Raw genomic sequence first — 22,473 nt, 5'->3', positions numbered from 1 at the left:
CGGCTGCGGAATCTCTCGTTAGCAAATTTTCCTCCATATGGGAGAGTACCCGGTCCGCACTCCTTCTGTCATCCGAGCGTATGAAAAGACACGCTGACAAAAAACGCCTGGATCCTCCACAATTTCGTCCAGGAGATAAAGTCTGGCTCTCATCTAAATATGTTCGACTCAAGATACCTTCTTACAAGTTAGGGCCTCGGTTCATCGGTCCTCTGGAGGTCATCAGTCAGATCAACCCGGTGGCCTATAAATTGAAACTCCCGGCCAACTTACGGATCCCTAACTCCTTCCATGTATCTCTCCTCAAACCCGTGGTGCTTAACTCTTTTTCCAAGTCTACAGGTACGCCTCCTGCTCCGGTTTCTGCTGAGGACGAGTTTGAGGTAGAGAACATTCTTGCCACCAAAAGGGTAAGAGGAAAGACCTTTTTTCTGGTAGATTGGAAGGGGTTTGGTCCTGAGGAGAGAACGTGGGAGCCCCGGGAGAACATCCATGCCCCTCTCATCCTAGCTAAATTTCTATCTGGCCTAAAAAAGGGGGGGCCTAAAGGGGGGGGTACTGTAGTGCCGGCGTCCCTGCCCTCTGCTAGGCAGGGACGCTGTTCCCCTCACCGCTCTGCTCCGTGCCCGGCGTCCCTCTCCCGCTCTGCTGGCAGCGCGCGCTCCTTCCCGGCCACTGTGCTTAGGGCGCGCGCGCGCGCCCTTCCTCCCTCTTAAAGGGGCCGCGCGCGCCGTCCTAAGGAGTCCCCGGCCAATGGCCGGAGGACTTTACCATATATAAGGCACCTCCTCCAAAATGGAGGTGCCCGAGCAATGTTGTTGCACCGTTCTACTCTGCTTCAGCCCTCAGGTCCCGTTGCCAGTTACCTGCCAGATTCCTGCCAGCTTGCTGTCCTAATCCTGCCTGATTTCCTGTTACCTGCCTGCCTGCCTGAGGTCCGACGGTCTGCCTTACAACTCCGGTCAGTCTGTCTAAGGACCAACTTGCCCGCTCACCTGGGAGCGCACATCAGCTACCTGCCTGCTTGCCTGAGGTCCGACGGTCTGCCTTACAACTCCGGTCAGTCTGTCTATGGACCAGCTTGCCCGCTCACCTGGGAGCGCTTCTCCGCTACCTGCCTGCTTGCCTGCCCGGAGGCTCCGCTGTCACGTGCTGTGACCACCAGCTATTCCAGACTCTTGCCCGCTCACCTGGGAGCGCTTCTCCGCTACCTGCCTGCTTGCCTGCCCGGAGGCTCCGCTGTCACGTGCTGTGACCACCAGCTATTCCAGACTCTTGCCCGCTCACCTGGGAGCGCTTCTCCGCTACCTGCCTGCTTGCCTGCCCGGGGGCTCCGCTGTCACGTGCTGGGACCACCAGCTATTCCTGAGACTCTTGCCCGCTCACCTGGGAGCGCTTCTCCGCTACCTGCCTGCTTGCCTACCTGGAGGCTCCGCCGTCACGTGCTGTGACCACCTGCTATTCCAGAGACTCTCGCTTGCTCACCTGGGAGCACACATCCTCCATCTGCCTTGCTAGCCTACCTGGAGGTTCAGCCATCACAGGTCGTACCTACCCTTTACCTAGAGACTGCCCCGGTCACTTGCCGTGACCTCCAGCCCCTTCTTCCAGAGACTGCCCTGATCACTTGCCGTGACCTCCTGCCCGTACACCCAGAGACTGTCCCGGTCACCTTCTGTGACTGCCTGCCTGGTCGCCACCCGCTCCCTTACAAGGACCGCTCCCTTGTATAGTAGCCCAGAGGTTCCGCCTCCCAGACCCGTTACATTAAGTATGGCCATTAGCTGAAGTATGAGAAATAAGAATTAATCCTGAATTGAACCTGAAGTGAACTGAAGGTAACTGGATACTAAGTCACAGTAAACAATGTTTGTGTTTGTTTTCACTCTCACCCCCTTAATCCTTCACTTCTTACATCCACCCCTAATCCCTACACCTAGTAATGAACTCTTCATCTCTCCCTCCATTCTCCCCACCCACCTCACCTCCTCCTCAGAGCTATTCCTCAACATACAATCCTTTGTCTCCAAACACAGACAGCCACCTCATGCCCTCTCCTGCTCCCACCTAATAGCGATTTCTCTGCTCCTCCTTACTGCCGACGACATCTCTCCAAATCCTGGCCCTCCTCACCACATCGCTACAATCACTTCCACCTCCTACCCACGATCTACCCCGAACTCTCGTAACCCTTCTAACCTTATACCTATACGCCCAGCCCCTGCTTCCCCAGTCCCTCTAACAGGAGCTCTATGGAACGCTCACTCTGTCTGCAACAAACTTTCCTACATTCACGACCTCTTCATCACTAACAAACTTTCTTTCCTTGGCATCACTGAAACCTGGCTCAACCCCTCTGACACAGCCTCTCCTGCTGCACTTTCGTACGGCTTATTCCACCTCTCCCATACCCCCTGCACCACCGGCAAGCACAGTGGAGGAATAGGTTTCGTCCTCTCAGATAACTGCTCCTTCACCCATATCCCACTGCCGCCCTCAATTACTCTCCCCTCTTTTGAAGTGCACTGCGTGCGCATCTACTCCCCCTCCAACCTCCAACTGGCTGTCATCTACCGCCCCCCAGGATCAACCACCACTTTCTTTGACCACTTCACCACTTGGCTACTCAATTTCCTCTCCATTGACATCCCCACTATCCTCATGGGTGACTTTAACATCCCCATTGACACTTCCCTCCCAGCTGCCTCCAAGCTTCTATCCCTCATTTCCTCCTTCGGTCTTACTCAGTGGTCTTCCACACCCACCCACAAAGACGGCCACACGCTGGACCTCATCTTCACCCGCCTCTGTTCGCCATCTAACCTCTCTAACTCACCTCTCCCTCCCTCTGACCACAACCTACTTGCATTCTCTTCCCTCTCCTCTCCAGGTCAACAATCCACACTCCACAAACTTGCACACCCTCGCAGAAATCTCAGACACCTTGACCTACACTCACTCTCTGAATCCCTTCTCCCTCTTACAGACATTAGTTCCTTACATGATACAGATGTTGCTGCCACTTTATACAACACCACAACAGCTGCAGCTCTCGATTCGGTCGCCCCCCTCACACATACCAAAGCTCGCACAATCAACAGACAACCCTGGCACACCAGCCTAACTAAAGAACTGCGACGGGCCTCCAGGGTTGCCGAGCGTAGATGGAAAAAGTCCCACTCCAATGAGCACTTCATTGCATTCAAACAATCTCTCACTACCTTCAAGTCCACACTCACTGCAGCAAAACAAACATACTTCGCATCCCTCATATCCTCCCTGTCTCACAACCCCAAACAACTATTCAACACCTTCAATTCTCTTCTCCGTCCCCCAGTGACTCCTCCCTCTCCTCTTATTTCAGCCGAAGACTTTCCTCATTCTTCAAGCAGAAGATTGACACCATCAGACAAAGCTTTTGCCTAAAGCCCCCACAGCTCTTCCCCACACCTACTCAACCCTCCTCCTCCAAAACCACCTTCTCCACCATTACTCTCCAAACCACACCTCACCACCTGTGAACTTGACCCAATCTCGTCCCACCTCATCCCAAACCTTACCACTATCTTCATCCCAACCCTAGCCCACCTCTTTAACCTGTCACTAACAACTGGTGTCTTCCCCTCATGCTTCAAACATGCCTCAATCACACCCATCCTCAAAAAGCCCTCCCTTGACCCATCCTCTCTGACTAGCTATCGCCCCATATCACTTCTCCCCTATGCCTCAAAACTACTGGAACAACACGTCCATTCTGAACTGTCCTCCCACCTCTCCTCCTGCTCCCTCTTCGACCGCCTACAATCTGGTTTCCGACCGCACCATTCTACTGAAACTGCACTGACTAAAGTCACCAACGACCTACTAACCGCCAAATCTAAACGACACTACTCCGTCCTCCTCCTCCTAGACCTGTCATCTGCCTTCGACACAGTGGACCATTCCCTCTTACTACAAACTCTCTCATCTCTCGGCATCACAGACTTAGCCCTATCCTGGATCTCCTCATACCTAACAGACAGGACATTCAGTGTCTCCCACTCACGCACCACCTCCTCATCTCGCCCCCTATCTGTCGGTGTCCCCCAAGGTTTAGTCCTAGGACCTCTGCTCTTCTCCATCTACACCTTAGGCCTGGGACAGCTCATAGAGTCTCATGGCTTTCATTATCACCTCTATGCTGATGACACACAGATCTACCTCTCTGGACCCGATATCTCCTCCCTACTAACCAAAATCCCACAATGTCTGTCCGCTATTTCATCCTTCTTCTCTGCTAGATTTCTAAAACTTAACATGGACAAAACAGAATTCATCATCTTTCCGCCATCCCATTCACCCCCCCAACTAACCTATCTATCAATGTCAATGGCTGTCCACTCTCCCCAGTCCCTCAAGCTCGCTGCCTTGGAGTAACCCTGGACTCTGATCTCTCCTTCAAACCACATATCCAAGCCCTTTCCACTTCCTGCCGACTCCAACTCAAAAATATCTCCCGGATCCGCACATTCCTCAACCATGAATCTGCAAAAACACTAGTGCACGCCCTCATCATCTCCCGCCTCGACTACTACAACCTCCTGCTCTGTGGCCTCCCTTCTACCACTCTTGCACCCCTCCAATCTATCCTAAACTCTGCTGCCCGACTAATCCACCTGTCCCCCCGCTATTCCCCGGCCTCTCCTCTCTGTCAATCTCTTCACTGGCTCCCAATTCCTGAGAATCCAGTTCAAAACCCTAACCATGGCATACAAAGCCATTCACAACCTGTCTCCTCCATATATCTCTGACCTAGTCTCTCGTTACATACCCGCACGCAACCTCCGATCCTCACAAGATCTCCTTCTCTACTCCCCTCTTATCTTCTCCTCCCACAATCGCATAAAAGATTTCTCCCGTGATTCCCCCCTACTCTGGAACTCTCTACCCCAACATATCAGACTCTTGTCGACCGTGGAAACCTTCAAGAGGAGACTGAAGACCCACCTCTTCCGACAAGCCTACAACCTGCAGTAATCACCGCTGCATGACCAGCTCTACCCTCACCTAATGTATCCTCACCCATCCCTTGTAGATTGTGAGCCCTCGCGGTCAGGGTCCTCGCTCCTCCTGTACCAGTCGCTGTCACATTGTGTTCAAGATTTTTGCACTTGTATTTGCTATGTATACCCCTTTTCACATGTAAAGCACCATGGAATAAATGGTGCTATAATAATAAATAATAATAATAATAACAATAATAATAATTTGCAGTAAGACACTGTATATTTGTCATCTCTGGACAAACACTACAGGAGAGTGCATGGGAGAAGGGGCTAATATTCTGTTAATATGTCCCTGACATTAATATTTTCCTGACATATATATATATATATATATATATATATATATATATATATATTACAGTACAGACCAAAAGTTTGGACACACCTTCTCATTTAAAGATTTTTCTATATTTTCATGACTATGAAAATTGTACATTCACACTGAAGGCATCAAAACTATGAAATAACACGTGGAATTATATACTTAACAAAAAAGTGTGAAACAACAGAAAATATGTCTTATATTCTAGGTTCTTCAAAGTAGCCACCTTTTGCTTTGATGACTGCTTTGCACACTCTTGGCATTCTCTTGATGAGCTTCAAGAGGTAGTCACCAGAAATGGCTTTCACTTCACAGGTGTGCCCTGTCAGGTTTAATAAGTGGGATTTCTTGCCTTATAAATGGGGTTGGGACCATCAGTTGTGTTGTGCAGAATTCTGGTGGATACACAGCTGATAGTGCTACTGAATAGACTGTTAGAATTTGTATTATGGCAAGAAAAAAGCAGCTAAGTAAAGAAAAACGAGTGGCCATCATTACTTTAAGAAATTAAGGTCAGTCAGTCCGAAAAATTGGGAAAACTTTGAATGTGTCCCCAAGTGCAGTTGCAAAAACCATCAAGCGCTACAAAGAAACTGGCTCACATGAGAACCGCCCCAGGAAAGGAAGACCAAGAGTCACCTCTGCTTCTGAGGATAAGTTTATCCGAGTCACCAGCCTCAGAAATCGCAGGTTAACAGCAGCTCAGATTAGAGACCAGGTCAATGCCACACAGAGTTCTAGCAGCAGACACATCTCTACAACAACTGTTAAGAGGAGACTTTGTGCAGCAGGCCTTAATGGTAAAATAGCTGCTAGGAAACCACTGCTAAGGACACGCAACAAGCAGAAGAGACTTGTTTGGGCTAAAGAACACAAGGAATGGACATTAGACCAGTGGAAATCTGTGCTTTGGTCTGATGAGTCCAAATTTGAGATCTTTGGTTCCAACCACCGTGTCTTTGTGCGACGCAGAAAAGTTGAACGGATGGACTCTACATGCCTGGTTCCCACCGTGAAGCATGGAGGAGGAAGTGTGATGGTGTGGGGGTGCTTTGCTAGTGACACTGTTGGGGATTTATTCAAAATTGAAGGCATACTGAACCAGCATGGCTACCACAGCATCTTGCAGCGGCATGCTATTCCATCCGGTTTGCGTTTAGTTGAACCATCATTTATTTTTCAACAGGACAATGACCCTAAACACACCTCCAGGCTGTGTAAGGGCTATTTGACCAAGAAGGAGAGTGATGGGGTGCTACACCAGATGACCTGGCCTCCACAGTCACCAGACCTGAACCCAATCGAGATGGTTTGGGGTGAGCTGGACCGCAGAGTGAAGGCAAAAGGGTCAACAAGTGCTAAGTATCTCTGGGAACTCCTTCAAGATTGTTGGAAGACCATTTCCGGTGACTACCTCTTGAAGCTCATCAAGAGAATGCCAAGAGTGTGCAAAGCTGTCATTAAAGCAACAGGTGGCTACTTTGAAGAACCTAGAATATAAGACATATTTTCAGTTGTTTCACACTTTTTTGTTAAGTATATAATTCCACATGTGTTAATTCATAGTTTTGATGCCTTCAGTGTGAATGTACAATTTTCATAGTCATGAAAATACAGAAAAATCTTTAAATGAGGAGGTGTGTCCAAACTTTAGGTCTGTACTGTATATATATATATATATATATATATATATATATATATGTAGTACCCATTAATAAGTACCCAAAACTAAATAAAAAATTAAAAAATGAAGCAAAAACTATGCTTTTTTATCATACCGCCGAACAAAAAGTGGAATAAAACGCAATCCAAAAGACGAATGTAAATAAAAATGATATCCCTGAAAACAGCATCTTGTCCCGCAAAAAAACAAGCCACCATGCAGCTCCATCAGCGAAGAAATAAAAAAGTTATAGCTCTCAGAATAAATTGTTTTTATTTTGTAAAAGCGCCAAAACATGAAAAATTATATAAATGTGGTATCGCTGTAATTGTACCAACCCGAAGAATAAAGCTGCCCTATCAATTTTACTACATGCGGAACGGCATAAACTTCCCCCCAAAAAATTCCTCAATTGCTGGTTTTTGTTCATTCTGCCTCCCAAAAATCCGAATAGAATGCGATCAAAAAAGGTCATGTGCCCAAAAATGGTACCAATAAAAACATCCACTCGTCTCGCAAAAAACAAGATCTCATATGACTCTGTCGGCAGAAATATAGGCAAATTATAGCTCTCATAATATGGCGATGCACAATAAAAAGCGTCTTTTAGTGTGTTACTGCAGCCAAACATAAGAAAAAAACAATATAAATCTGCTATAGCTGTAATTGCACCAACCCGAAGAATAAAGACGTCTAATCACTTATACCGCATGAGGAACATCATAGAAAATAAATTAAACCAATTTTTCACCTGCTGTTGATTTTTTTCATTCTGCCTCTCAAAGATCGCAGTAAGGCTCGGCTCACATTTATACTGCGCTATACGTTGAGCGCTTACACCGGGGTTTACATGTAAATCTCTGAAATACGTGATTCATACGGAACCCCCGGCGGAAGATGAGGCAGATGGAAACACTGTGGACCGCGTCAGACTGTGATCCGGCGATGTCCGTCTTTTCAGACGTGCATAAAAGCACAGTCGACCACAGTTTTATGTACTTCTGAAAAGAAGGACAACCCTGAACAGAGGCCGGGCGGAGTCCAGAGTAACTTTGCTGCCTCGCTATAGTGAATGGATCCCTCGGGGGTTTAGATGGAAACTCCAAAGTAAGTGCTCAGCGTAGAGGCTGGATAAATGTGATCCAAAATGTTATGTAAAATGTACCCAAAAAAGCTTCAAATTAATCCACAAAAAAAGCAAGTCCCCACTCAGGTCAGTCATCTGTTAACAGAAATATAGCGGGCTTCAACGTGACTGGTAGTACAAAGACTCTGAAAAAGCGAAATGGCTCCTAGCCCTCCAAAAGAAATTCATCAAATTCTGCACTCCCAAATCCAAATGCCTCTCTCCCTTCTGAGCGCAACAATGTGTCTAAACCACATTTAGCGTCCACATGTTTGGCATTTCTGTAGTGATGAGAGCCCGCATAATTTACGGGTGCATGTCTCTAAAAGCATGAGCTGGGCATAATGTACTGGGCACTACAACCTATGGCAACTACAATGGCGGATTTGCAATTTTCACCCAGCAACATCCACTGTTGCTTGTTTATGGAAAACACCCATGGAGTCAAAATCGTCAATACACCTGTATATAAATTCTCAAAAGGGCATAATTTCCAAAATGGGGTCACTTGAGGCGGGGTATTCTGCTATTCTACCACTTAGGGTTTCTGCATACGGAGTTCACAAACTATTCTAGGAAAATCTGCGCTCCAGGAGGCAAATAGCGCTCTATCCCTTCCGAGTCTCGCCATATGGCTAAGCAATATTGTACAGCCACATATGAGGTATTTCAACGTTCAGCAGAAATGGTAGGACAAATTTTGGTGCCATTTTTACCAATTTCCTCATGTGAAAATGTAGTATCTGGGACTAAAACAAAATTTTGGTGGTAAAAATGTACCCTATTTTTTGGATTATAAAACGCACTTTTTCCCACCAAAATTCTGTGGGAATATGGGGGCGTGTCTTATAATCCAAATGTAGCTTACCGGGGGGGCGGTTGCAGTGGAGCTGGGTCCCAGGAGGCAGGGTCGCTGCTGGGGGCAGCAGGAGTGGGGATGGAGGAGGGGGTGTTCGGCGGTGCAAAGATGCGGCGGGCCCCGGTCTTTCAAAAATTGTCACTGGAGCCCCTGCACTTCTCATGGTTTTCAATGCGGTAGACATGCCGAGATCTCAATCAGCGCATGCGCCACCTCTGGTGGCCATGTTCCCAAAGTCCACCGCATTGAAAACCATATTAAGTGCGGGGGCTCCAGAGACATTTTGTGAAAGCCCGGGGCCCGCCACATCCTTACACCACTGAACACCCCCTCCTCCCAGCCTGGGGTACCGGGGCCTACCTTCTGGGAACCCGCTCTACCGCAGGCGCTCCTCCACCGTTAAGCTACCATAAAAGGAGACGATAAGACGCACTACAATTTTATTTAAAAAATTCTTATTTTCCTCCCCAAAATTTTGGGTGCGTTTTATTGTCCGGTGGATCTTATAATCCGCAAAATACAGTAATTATTATTTTTTCACTGCCCAATGGTTTAAAATTCTGCGACACACCTGTGGTGTCAATATGATCACTGCACCCTTAGATTAATTCATTGAGAGGTGTAGTTTGTAAAATGGGGTCACTTATGGGGGGTTCTGCTGTTCTGGCACCTCAGGGGCTCTCCCAGTGGCTCATGGCACCTGTAAACCATAACAGTAAAATCTGCACATTAATATATCGCTCTTTCCCTTCTGAGCTTTGCACTGTGTCTGAAAAGTATTTCCCGATTACATGTACAGTATTGGCACACTCCAGAGTAATTGTACTACAAATTAAGGTCCATTTGTTCCTACTAGCCCTTAAAAAAATTAAAAACTTGGGGCTAAAACATTTTAGTGGTAAAAATGTAATTATTCTTTCTTCACCGCCCAATGGTATAAGATTCTGTGAGGTACATGTGGTGTCAACATTCTCACTCCACCCCTAGATGAATTCATTGAGAGGTGTAGTTTGTAAAATGAAGTCACTTATGGGGGGTTTCTGCTGTTCTGGCACCTCAAGGCTCTGCCAATGCAACATGGCACCTTCAAACCATTCCAACAAAATTTGAACTCCAATATGGCGCGTCTTCCCTTCTGAGCTTTGCACTGTGCTTCAAAAGTAGTTTTCTACCACATATGGGATATTGGTGAACTCACGAGAAATTGCACAACAAATTTTGGGGGTCCATTTTCTCCTGCTATCCTTGTGAAAATTAAAACATTTTTGTGGTAAAAATAACTTTTTTTCATTTTCACAGTTCAACATTGTAAAATTCTGTGAAGCACCTGTGGGTTCAAGGTGCTCAGCACACATCTAGATAAATTCCTTGAGAGGTCTAGTTTCCAAAATGGCATCACTTGTGGGGGGTTTCCACTGTTTAGGTACATCAAGGGCTCTCCAAACGCGACATGGCGTCCACTCCCGATTCCAGACATTTTTGCGTTCAATAAGTCAAAAGGTGCTTCTTCCCTTATGAGCCCTGCTGTGCGCCTAACAGTAGTTTTCCCCATATATGGGGTGTCGGCGTACTCAGCAGAAATTGCACAACAAATTTTGGGGGTCCATTTTCTCCTGCTATCCTTGTGAAAATTAAAACATTGTTGTGGCAAAAATAACTTTTTTTCATTTTCACAGTTCAACATTGTAAAATTCTGTGAAGCACCTGTGGGTTCAAGGTGCTCACCACAAATCTAGATAAATTCCTTGAGGGGTCTAGTTTCCAAAATGGCATCACTTGTGGGGGGTTTCCACTGTTTAGGTACATCAAGGGCTCTCCAAACGCGACATGGCGTCCACTCCCGATTCCAGACATTTTTGCGTTCAATAAGTCAAAAGGTGCTGCTTCCCTTATGAGCCCTGCTGTGCGCCTAACAGTAGTTTTCCCCATATATGGGGTGTCGGCGTACTCAGGAGAAATTGCACAACAAATTTTGGGGTCCATGTTCTCCTGTTACCCTTGTGAAAATAAAAAATTTGGGGCAAAAGGAAAAATTTTGTGAAAAAAAGTAAAATGTTCATTTTTTCCTTCCACATAGCATTAATTCCTTTGAAGCATCTGAAGGGTTAATAAAATTCTTGAATGTGGATTTGAGGACTTTCAGGGTATCAGTTTTAGAATGGTGTCACTGTTGGGTGTTTTCTGTCATATAGGCCCCCCGAAGTCACTTCAAATGTGAAGTGGTCCCTAAAAAAATGGTTTTGTAAACTTTGTTGGAAAAATGAGAAGTTGCTGATCAACTTTTAACCATTCTAACTTTCTAACGAAAAAAATATGTTTAAAACATGATGCAGATGTAAAGTAGACATGTGGTAAATGTTATTTATTAACTAATTTGTGTGATATAAACACAAATAATATTGTATAAATTTTACCACTATCATAAAGTACAATATGTCACGAGAAAACAATCGCAGGATCACTGGGATCTGTTGAAGCGTTACAAAGTTATTACCACATAAAGTGACACTGGTCAGAATTGTAAAATTTGGCCTGGTCAGGAAGGTGAAAACAGGTTGGGTGGTGAAGGGGTTAAGGTCATGAGGTTTAACCCAATCAATTATGACCTGCTCCTTTCCAGGATCCATATTATTCTTAACCCCTTCACACTGGTCAGAATTTTAAAATTTGGCCTGGTCATGAAGGTGAAAAAAGGCTTGGGTGTAAAGGGGTTAAAGCAATGTGGAAGGAAAAAATTTAAATTTTACTTTTTCCCTTAAAACTATTAATTTATCCCCAATTTTTTCACAAGGCTAATAGGAGAAAATAGACCATACAATTTTTTGGTCAATTTCTCCTGAGTATGCCCATACCGCATATGTGGTGGAAAACTACTGTTTAGGCACAGAGATCGGAAGGGAAGGCGCACCTTTTGACTTTTCGAGTGCAAAATTGGCTGGAATAGATAACAGATGCTATGTTGCGCTTGCAGAGCCCCTGACGTGCGTAAACAGCGGAAACCCCCCACAAGTGACCCCATTTTGGAAACCACACCTCTCAAGGAACTTATCTAGAGGTTTGTTGAGCACCGACAAGCCACAGGTGCTTCACAGAATTTTATAATGTTGAGCCGTGAAAATGAAAAAAATAAATTTTTCCTGCAAAACTGCTGGATTTTGACCCAAATTTTTCATTTTCACAAGGGAGCAAAATGGACTACACAATTTGTTGTGCACTTTCTTCTGAGTACACCAATACCCCATATGTGGTGGGATACTACAGTTTGGTCGCACGTCAGGGCTCGGAAGGCAAGGAGCGCCAACTGGATTCTGAAGCTCAATTTTGGCTGGAATAGATTGCGGATGCCATGTCACATTTGACGAGCCCCTGACATGGCAAAACAGCAGAAACCCCCACAAGTGACCCAATTTTGGAAACTACACCTCTTGACGAATTCATCTAGTGGTGTAGTGAGCAATTTTAACCTTCAAGCGATTCACAGAATTGTATAACATTAGGCTGAGTAAATGGAAAATTACCATTTTGTCCACTAAAATATTGCTTAGGCCCCAAGTTTTTAATTTTCAAAAGGGAGAATAGGAGAAAATGAATGGGCTAATAGGAGAAAATGAATGGGCTAATAGGAGAAAATGAATGGTACAATTTGTCATGCAGTTACTCCTGAATACATTGATACACTATATGTGGTCGAAAACTACTTTTCAGACAGTGCAAAGCTCAGAAGGGAAGACGCGCCATACTGGAGTTCAGATTTTGCTGGAATGGTTTAAGGGTGCCATGTCACATTGGTAAAGACCCTGACGTGCGAGAACAGCACAAACCCCCCATAAGTGACATTATTTTACAAACTACACCCCCAATGAATTAATCTAGAGCTGCAGTGAGCATGTTGACATCACACCTGCTTCACAGAATTTTATACCATTGGGCGGTAAAGAAAAAATAATTACTGTGCTTTGCGGATTATAAGATGCAACGGATCATAAGATGCACCCAAAATTTTGGGGAGGAAAATAGGAAAAAAATTCTCAGGGAAGAGCACCATATTATAGTGCAAATATTACTGTTATGGTTTGCGGATGCCATGACCGACTAGAAGAGTACCTGAGGTGCCAGAACAGCAGAATTCCCCCATAAGTGACCCCATTTTACAAACTACACCTCTCAATGAATTCATCTAAGGGTGCAGTAATCATATTGACTCCACAATGTGTCACAGAATTTTACACCATTTGGCAGTGAAGAAAAAATTATTATTTTTTCCACAAAAATTTTGTTTGAGCCCCAGATTTTACATTCATTTTCAGCACGGATTTTCCTAGAATAGTTTGTGGTTTCCATATGCAGAGCCTCTAAGTGCTAAAAGAGCAGAATCCGCCCTCAAGTGACCCCATTTTGGAAATTATACCCCTTTGGGAATTTATCTACAGGTGTAGTGATGATTTGACTCAATGGGTGTTTTCCTGAAGAAAGCAGCAGTGGGTGTTGCTGGGTGAAAATTGCAAATCTGCTATTGTAGTGCCCATATATTGTAGTGTCACCCAGTATGTTGTAGTGACCAGTACACCATGCCCAGCTCGTGCTTCTGGAGACATGCACCCGTAAATTAGGCGGGCTCTTGTAGTTACAGAAACTCCAAATATGTAAACGCTAAATGTTGTTGAAGGTGGCTGTGTGGCTGAGAAGGGAGAAATGAAATTGGATTTGGGAGTACAGATTTGCTGAATTTTGGGGGGAGCCATTTGCACTACCAGTAACTTGGAAGCCTCCCATATTTTTGTAAACAGACCTGAGTGGGGACTTGCTTTTTTTATGGATGGAGTTGAAGCTTTTAGTGGGAACATTTTACATAACATTTTGGATCACATTTATCCTGCGCTCTACACTGAGCACTTACATTGGGGTTTCCATCTAAATCTCCAAATGGCGCGATTCAGATGACAGCCCCGATGGATCCAATCACTATAATGAGGCAGCAGAGTTACTCTGGACTCTGTTCAACGTTGTCCTTTTCAGAAGTGCACAAAGCTGTGTCCGACTGCGCTTTTATTCATGCTAAAAAAGATGGACACCACTGGATCATAAGCCAGATGACTTCCACATTGCCTACATCTGTGTCATTATAGGGAATCTTCTGCCGGGGGTTCCGTCTGAGTCACGTATTTCAGAGATTTACACTGAAAACTTTGTGTAAGTGTAAGAGTGGTGGACTGTTCTGCTGCGTTCCTGCCTCTGAAGACAACAATCGCGCTATGTGTATAGTGACATGCAGTTTTACATATATTGTGTTATAGTAATGTAAAGTGTTAATATACAATGTGAGTAGTGTACGGTATAGGATAGCATAGTATTGGGATGCTTAGTGTACATTGATAGTAGTTAGTTGAAGTCGGAAGGATAAGATACAGTTAATGTTTGGGATGAGCCCACAGTGGGTGGGGACTAGTGTTAGTAAAAAGTGGACACTTTATGGTAGCAATTCAGATAGGGAAGTAGAGTAACAAGTTCAAGTTCAGTGGGCTGCTAGGGCCAACATGTACCAATCGTTTGAGGCAGTGAGACACCATACTGGAATCCCGAGGGGATGCTTCTGTCACGTCCAGAGCCCAAAATCTGGCATTGTGGTTGCTGGGCACATCGTGTCCTCTGGCATACAGGGGAAGATGGACAGGGACCCGTGTAGACAGAAGGTAATGGATCCCGGGTGCACTGCTGAAGTGGAAAGGAAATTTATGAGGCAGACAAAGTCAGTGGGATTAGGGATAGTCCAGGACTGACAAGTGGTAGGGCTGAAGATGCATAGTACAAATGAAATAAGAAATCTGAAGTTTTGTGTCCTATCCCACATGTTACAACCTGATGAACTTGAACTGACCAGTAAACGTTTGCTATGTGCAATGAACTTGGTGTCCTCTGGAGTGAGTGGGGCAGCTCCTGAGGATGGAGGACCGGAGGGAGCGGAGGTCTGTGGTCTACGAGTAAGTGTGATGCACTCCACACCTGACAGCACACTGGGACTGGGATACTGTTTTCCTGTAAAGTGCCAGAGCGTAACCGGACAGAAGCTCGGTCATGACTACCGCTCTTGTCAACTTTACATAAGCGCTCAGCGCAGAATAAATGTGAGCCAAGCCTTACTGCGATCTTTGGGAGACAAAATGAACAAATCAATAGTAGGTCAAGAATTGGTTTTATTTATTTTTTCTGCCATTCCTTGTGCAGTATAAGTGATTAGACGTCTTTATTCTTCGGGTCGGTGTGATTACAGTAATACCAGATTTATATACCGTAGTTTTTTTAAGTTTGGCTGCTGTCACACAATAAAAGACACTTTTTTTTGCAAAAACAAGTTTTTGCATCGCCAAACAGACTCTGCCAACAGAGCCATGTGAGGACTTGTTTTTTGAGGGAAGAACTGACGTTTTTATGAGTACCATTTTCAGTCACATAAAATTTTTGATTGCTTTCTATTCCGATTTTTGGGAGGCAGAATGAACAAAAACCAGCAATTCAGGATTTTTTTTTATGCCGCTCTGCATGTGGTAAAATTGCTTTGTGCTTCGGGTAAGTAATTTTTTTATGTTTTTCCGCTGTATGGCGCCTTGTTTTTTGGAGACAAGATGGTGTTTTCAGTGATACCATTTTTATTTACATGTGACTTTTTTATTGCGTTTTATTCAACTTTTTGTTCGGCAGTAGGATGAAAAAGCATAGTTTTTTACGGTGTTCACGGAAGGGATTAACTAGTGTGACAGTTTTATAGGTTGGATCATTCCAGATGCGGCGATACACAATATGTGTACTTTCTTTGTTTATTTTTTTTTGCATAAAAATACGTATTTATGGGTATAATATATTTTTTATTATTATTATTTGTGATATTTTTTTTAAATATTCTTACAATTTTTTACTTAGTCCATCTATGGGACTTTAACTTTTATCACGCTGATCGCTGGTATAATACATTGCAATGCACCAGAATTGCAATGCTTTATACCTGTCAGTAATGCACTGACAGAAACCTCTTAGACCATGCTCTGAACATGATCTAACAGGCTTTCCGTAGCTGGGTAACCTGGGGGTCATCATGATGACCTTGGGTTGCCATGGCAACGATCAGGCCCTTGCAATGACGTCGCGGGGGTGACGATTGAACCGGAGAGGGAGCCCCCTCCCTCTATCAGCCTCCTAAATGTTGCTATTGAGATTTATATATATATCGATATACACTGCTCAAAAAAATAAAGGGAACACTCAAATAACACATCCTAGATCTGAATGAATGAAATATTCTCATTGAATACTTTGTTCTGTACAAAGTTGAATGTGCTGACAACAAAATCACACAAAAATCATCAATGGAAATCACATTTATCAACCAATGGAGGCCTGGATTTGGAGTCACCCCCAAAATTAAAGTGGAAAAACACACTACAGGCTGATCCAACTTTGATGTAATGTCGTTAAAACAAGTCAAAATGAGGCTCAGTATTGTGTGTGGCCTCCACGTGCCTGTATGACCTCCCTACAACGCCTGGGCATGCTCCTGATGAGGTTGTGGATGGTCTCCTGTGGGATCTCCTCCCAGACCTGGGCTAAAGCATCCGCCAACTTCTGAACAGTCTGTGGTGTAACGTGACGTTGGTGGATGGAGAGAGATATGATGTCCCAGATGTGCTCAATCGGATTCAGGTCTGGGGAAGGGGTGGGCCAGTCCATAGCGTCAAGGCCTTCATCTTTCAGGAACTGCAGACACACTCCAGCCACATGAGGTCTGGCATTGTCCTGCATTAGGAGGAACCCAGGGCCAACCGCACCAGCATATGGTCTCACAAGGGGTCTGAGGAACTCATCTCGGTACCTAATGGCAGTCAGGCTACCTCTGGCGAGCACATGGAGGGCTGTGCAGTCCTCCAAAGAAATGCCACCCCACACCACTACTGACCCACTGCCAAACCGGTCATGCTGAAGGATGTTGCAGGCAGCAGATCGCTCTCCACGGCGTCTCCAGACTCTGTCACCTCTGTCACATGTGCTCAGTGTGAACCTGCTTTCATCTGTGAAGAGCACAGGGCGCAAGTGGCGACTTTGCCAATCCTGGTGTTCCGTGGCAAATGCCAAGCGTCCTGCACGGTGTTGGGCTGTGAGCACAACCCCCATCTGTGGACATCGGGTCCTCATACCACCCTCATGGAGTCGGTTTCTAACCGTTTGTGCAGACACATGCACATTTGTTGCCTGCTGGAGGTCATTTTGCAGCGCTCTGGCAGTGCTCCTCCTGTTCCTCCTTGCACAAAGGAGGAGGTAACGGTCCTGCTGCTGGGTTGTTGCCCTCCTATGGCTCCCTCCACATTTCCTGGTATCTGCTCCATGCTCTGGACACTGTGCTGACAGACACAGCTACCCTTCTTGCCACAGCTCGCACTGATGTGCCACTCTGGATGAACTGCACTACCTGAGCAACTTCTGTGGGTTGTACTGTAGACACATGCTACTGTACCTCTAGGGGTGAGAGCAATGGCAAAATGAAAAAGTGACCAAAACAACAGCCAAAAAGGATGAGAACAGAGAAATGGTCTGTGGTCACCACCTGCAGAACCACTGCTTTATAGGGGGTATCTTGCTAATTGCCTATCATTTCTACCAGTTGTCTGTTCCATTCACACAACAGCAGGAGAAATTGATTCACAATCAGTGTTGCTTCATAACTGGACAGGTAGATTTCACAGAAGTGTTATTGACTTGGAGTTACATTGTGTTGTTTAAGTGTTCCCTTTATTTTTTTGAGCAGTGTATATGCAATATATATTAATATAGGGGTTAAACAGCCGGGGCCAGTGCGGGCACCGATCCTGGCTGTGAGAGCACGAGGTGATTGTGTATCCGCTTGTGAAGTTTGTGCACACGCTAAAGTCTATCATAACCAGCCGGCCGGGGAACTGGCTCCACTGCAAATTCCAGAAAGACCATTTGTCCATGGATTTCATTGCGGATTTGCGTTTGTCTGAAGAGAAAATTGTTATTTGCGTGGTAGTCGACTGATTCAGTAAACGGGCTCATTATGTTCCATTATCAGGGTGACCAAATGCTGAAACACTTACCAGGTTATTTATAATTCATGTGGTGAAATTGCATGGAACCACTCTGAATATTGTATCTGATGGGGGTGCAATTTGTGTCCAAATTCTGGAGAGCATTTTTTAGGAAATTGAGGATTGATTTGTCATTTTCATCTGCTTACCACCCTGAAACCAGCGGTCAGACAGAAAGTACAAACCAATTGTTGGAACCAATTTTAAGGTGTTTTGTTGTGGCTCAGCAGGAGGACTAGTTCTCATTTTTACCTCTTGATGAGTTCATCTTTAACAGTTGGGTCAATCAGTCCACTGGAACCTCGCCTTTGTTTTGCAATTATGATTTTCATCCCCATTTTGGTGAATTTTCTAGGATGAGTTCTGGGTGTCCTAGAGTAGAGGTTGTTGCCATATGGAAATTTGGGTATGTCTGGAGAGAGTTTCAGAAGAATATTGGGGTGGCTCAGCTTCACCAAAAACTGAAAGCAGATAGGAAATGTTCAACAGGTCCCATCTTCAATGTAGGTGATAACGTTTGGTTATCATCCAAAAACATTAAGCTGAAGGTACTGTCAGCAAAGTTCGATCCTAAATTTATTGGCCCGTATGAGATTCTGAAGGTAGATAATCCTTTAGATTAAGACTTCCTCCAACACTTCAGATCCCAAAAGTGTTCCACAAATCCCTATTAAAGGAGTTTGTCTCATCAGTGTTGTCTGCCTCCTCTCTGCCTCCTCCACTCCAGTTTCTGTCAATGGAGGTTTGGAGTACGAGGTGCAGAGGATCGTGGATTCTTGGAGGGTGTAGCATCGGCATCTCTGCCTCCTGCCGGGCAGAGACGCCGTTCCCCTCACCGCCGCGGTCCTGGTCCGGCGTCTTCCTGCTACCCTGCTGCTGTGGCGCGCACCGCGCACAGCTTCCCGGGCACTGTGCTTAGGGCGCGACCACCCTCCCTCTTAAAGGGAGGCCAATGGCCGGAGAACTTCTCCTATATAAGGCACCTCCTCCAAAATGGAGGTGCCTGTGAAAGGTTGTTGTTCTGTGTGCTAACACTTGCTTCAGCGCTCAGGTCCTACTGCCTGTCAGTCCAGCCCGCCAGTCTGTCTAACAGTCCAGCCTGCCAGTCTGTCTACAGTTCAGCCCGCCAGTCATTCTAACCGTTTTGCCCGCCAGCCTGCCTACCTGGAGCACCTGCCAGTTACCTGCCGTGCCCGCCAGCCTTCCTACCTGGAGCACCTGACAGTTACCTGCCGTGCCCGCCAGCCTGTCTACCTGGAGCACCTGCCAGTTACCTGCCATGCCCACCAGCCTGTCTACCTGGAGCACCTACCAGTTACCTGTCGTGCCCGCCAGCTTGCCTACCCGGAGCACCTGTCTGACTATCTGCCGCACCTGCCTGCTGATCTACCCGGACCACCCGTCTGCCTTCCTGCCGTGCTCATCCGCTGTACCGGTCAGTTCCTGTCATCTGACCCGTGGGAGTCACCTGCTCTCACGCAAGGTCGGTCCCAGAGTGGCACCTGGTTCACCTGCCCGGTCCCTCCCTGGTTCACGGAGTCGACTAAACCACCGTGTGACCTGGGCCAGGCCAAGTAGGCACTTAGTCACGCCCCTCTGGTCCCTCCTTGCACCGAAGCACAGAGGTTCCACCACCCGGACCTGTAACAGTCTGAAATTCTCTCCAATATCTTGTTCATTGGCTCGTTCGGTGAAGGCTGATCATCTAGAGCTTTCCATCGTAGGTTTCCTGGGAAACCTGGGGGTCTGGTGGCCCCCCTAGCAGTGTGTCTGGATGCAGTGAATGATAGTTCTGACGTCCAATCTAGGACAGGGGTGTGCTGAGCTGTCAGTATTGTGATGGACAACTGAGCCGTCCAAGAGGATGCTTGGGCATGCGCTGAGCTGTCAGTGTCTTGAGTGACAGTTTATCCGTCCAATCAAGGCCAGGGCTTGCAGGAACTTCATCCGTGTGTCTCCTGTTTGTTGTAATTACCTGGCTATTTAGCCAGATCTCTGCCTTAGATTGCTGCCAATTGTAGCTTTGCTCAAGAGGTGTGTGCTCCTAGTCTTGTATTCTGTTCTTGGTTGCTTGACCTTGGATTTAGTCTTTGACCTGGTGTTTGCCTAGTCCTTTTATTATGATCCACTACCTTCTTGGAATTCTGATCCCAGACTGTGACCTGACTACACCTTTGTCTTACCCCTCTGTCTGTGATTTACCCTCCTCTTGACTACCCAGACTGGTGACTTGTCCATGTGTAGTGATTATTGTCACAAATATAAATACTATAATACTACCCCTAAGTACAAAAATATAACTACTATAATACTGCCCCTATGTACAAGAATATAACTACTATAATACTGCCCCTATGTACAAGAATATAACTACTATAATTCTGCCCCCTATGTACAAGAATATAACTACTATAATACCGCCCCTATGTATAAGCATATAACTACTATAATACTGCCCCTATGTACAAGAATATAACTATTATAATACTGCCCCTATGTACAAGAATATAACTACTATAATACTGCCCCCCTATGTACAAGAATATAACTACTATAATTCTGCCCCCTATGTACAAGAATATAACTACTATAATACTACCCCTATGTACAAGAATATAACTACTATAATACTACCCCCATGTACAAGAATATAACTACTATAATACTGCTTTTATGTACAAGAATATAACTACTATAATACTGCCCCCTATGTACAAGAATATAACTACTATAATACTGCTCCCTATGTACAAAAATATAACTAATATAATAATGCCCCTTATATAAAATAATATACCGTAAATATTATTACTGCCACCTTTATACAAGAATATAAGAACTATTATATTGCTCTCTATGTATAAGAATGTAAGTACTACAATACTACCACCGATCAGATAGTTTAGTGGTACGGGGCAGATGATGGTGATAGTTTTCCTCTGTGTATTGTATGTTTAATGACTCTCATTGGTACTTTTTATTTCTGATTTTACTCTAGTTATTCGTCATTGACAATGGTGCCGATGACTGGAGGATCGCCATGACCTATGAGCGGATTTTCTACATCAGCCTGGAGCTGCTCATCTGTGCCATTCATCCCATCCCTGGCGAGTACAAATTCTTCTGGAATGCCCGCCTGGCTTTCTCTTACACACCATCCCAGGCTGAGGCCGATGTGGACATTATTCTCTCCATACCCATGTTCTTGCGGCTTTACTTGATCGCCCGGGTCATGCTCTTGCACAGTAAACTTTTCACAGACGCTTCATCCCGTAGTATTGGGGCGCTCAACAAAATTAACTTTAACACACGTTTTGTCATGAAGACGTTGATGACCATCTGCCCGGGCACGGTGTTACTGGTCTTCAGCATCTCCTTGTGGATTATCGCTGCGTGGACCGTGCGGGTCTGTGAGAGGTGAGGCCAGCTTGGATAACACATGATATGGGTAGCTTTGCTTTCTTTGCACTTTTCTCGATGTACATCATGAAGAATGCTCTCGTCGCATCCTGTGCCGAGTTCTCAAAACTGTTATTTTGTTATGTTGTTATTTCACATTCTCTACTCAAGTCATATCCAGAGCTGCAATCATAATTCTGCTATTTTGACACATACAGTGATGCTACAGTCTATTGTTACATTTTCTTAGCCTCTAGTCCCATCTGGAGCTTCATTAGTAGATCTAGACGTGCCTGATCACCACAGTTCTGCGGATTACATTGTAATATTGGATTGCGGCACTGCCATCAGTTACATGATGCATCTAACGTCATTGGTAATAAAAGTGTTAATATAATAATGATCTTTTCTGCTAAGAGCCATTTAGTGGGAGCAATTATTACAAGACCATTATGTTATTGCACTATATGGCGGTTAAGAGCGCACATCCCCCTGTGTATAATCCCATCTAGTAGAGGGAAGTAATATGTTTAATGGACTAATGTTGATTAGGGGCAGAGATATGAAAATTGCTGATTTATTTGTGCTGCGCCAAGTGCAGAAGATGCGATGTCTGCACTAATGGTGGGCATCAGACCTAGGGTGTTCCCCAGTGGTTACAGAAATACCCCAGGGATCAGCAGATGACCATAGGGTGGACTGAACTACAGGCAGGGACTGGTAAAATCATAATGCTAGTCTTATAATGGTATCTTTAATTGCAGTCTCATAGTAATGCCATGCTCATAATTGTGCCTGTAATGCCAGGTCTATAACAATTCCTGTAATGTCAGTGAGTAGCGGGTGAACAAACACTGGGACTTTTGACACATGTTGGTTGATGTCAGCACATAGATTTTTGACTTTAGACTGCTTAGAAGGTGACTGTGCTGCGGCCAACTAAGAAATATTGGTTTATTTTAAGGAG

General features: G+C 45.3%; 1 protein-coding gene across 1 annotated transcript in view; it reads left to right on the top strand.

The window, feature by feature from the left end:
* KCNN3 (potassium calcium-activated channel subfamily N member 3) overlaps positions 1 to 22,473 on the top strand; it is a 154,583-nt gene that overhangs the window by 89,514 nt on the left and 42,596 nt on the right. The window contains exon 4 of the mRNA XM_073639236.1: positions 21,106 to 21,524. Coding sequence (XP_073495337.1) covers positions 21,106 to 21,524 — 419 coding nt within the window. The remainder of the gene's footprint in view (positions 1 to 21,105; positions 21,525 to 22,473) is intronic.

This window comes from Phyllobates terribilis, unplaced genomic scaffold, assembly GCF_046119375.1.
Source record: "Phyllobates terribilis strain yellow unplaced genomic scaffold, ASM4611937v1 Scaffold_7__3_contigs__length_470593459, whole genome shotgun sequence".
Taxonomy (NCBI): Eukaryota; Metazoa; Chordata; class Amphibia; order Anura; family Dendrobatidae; genus Phyllobates; species Phyllobates terribilis.
This window is presented reverse-complemented; position numbering and strand designations above follow the sequence as displayed.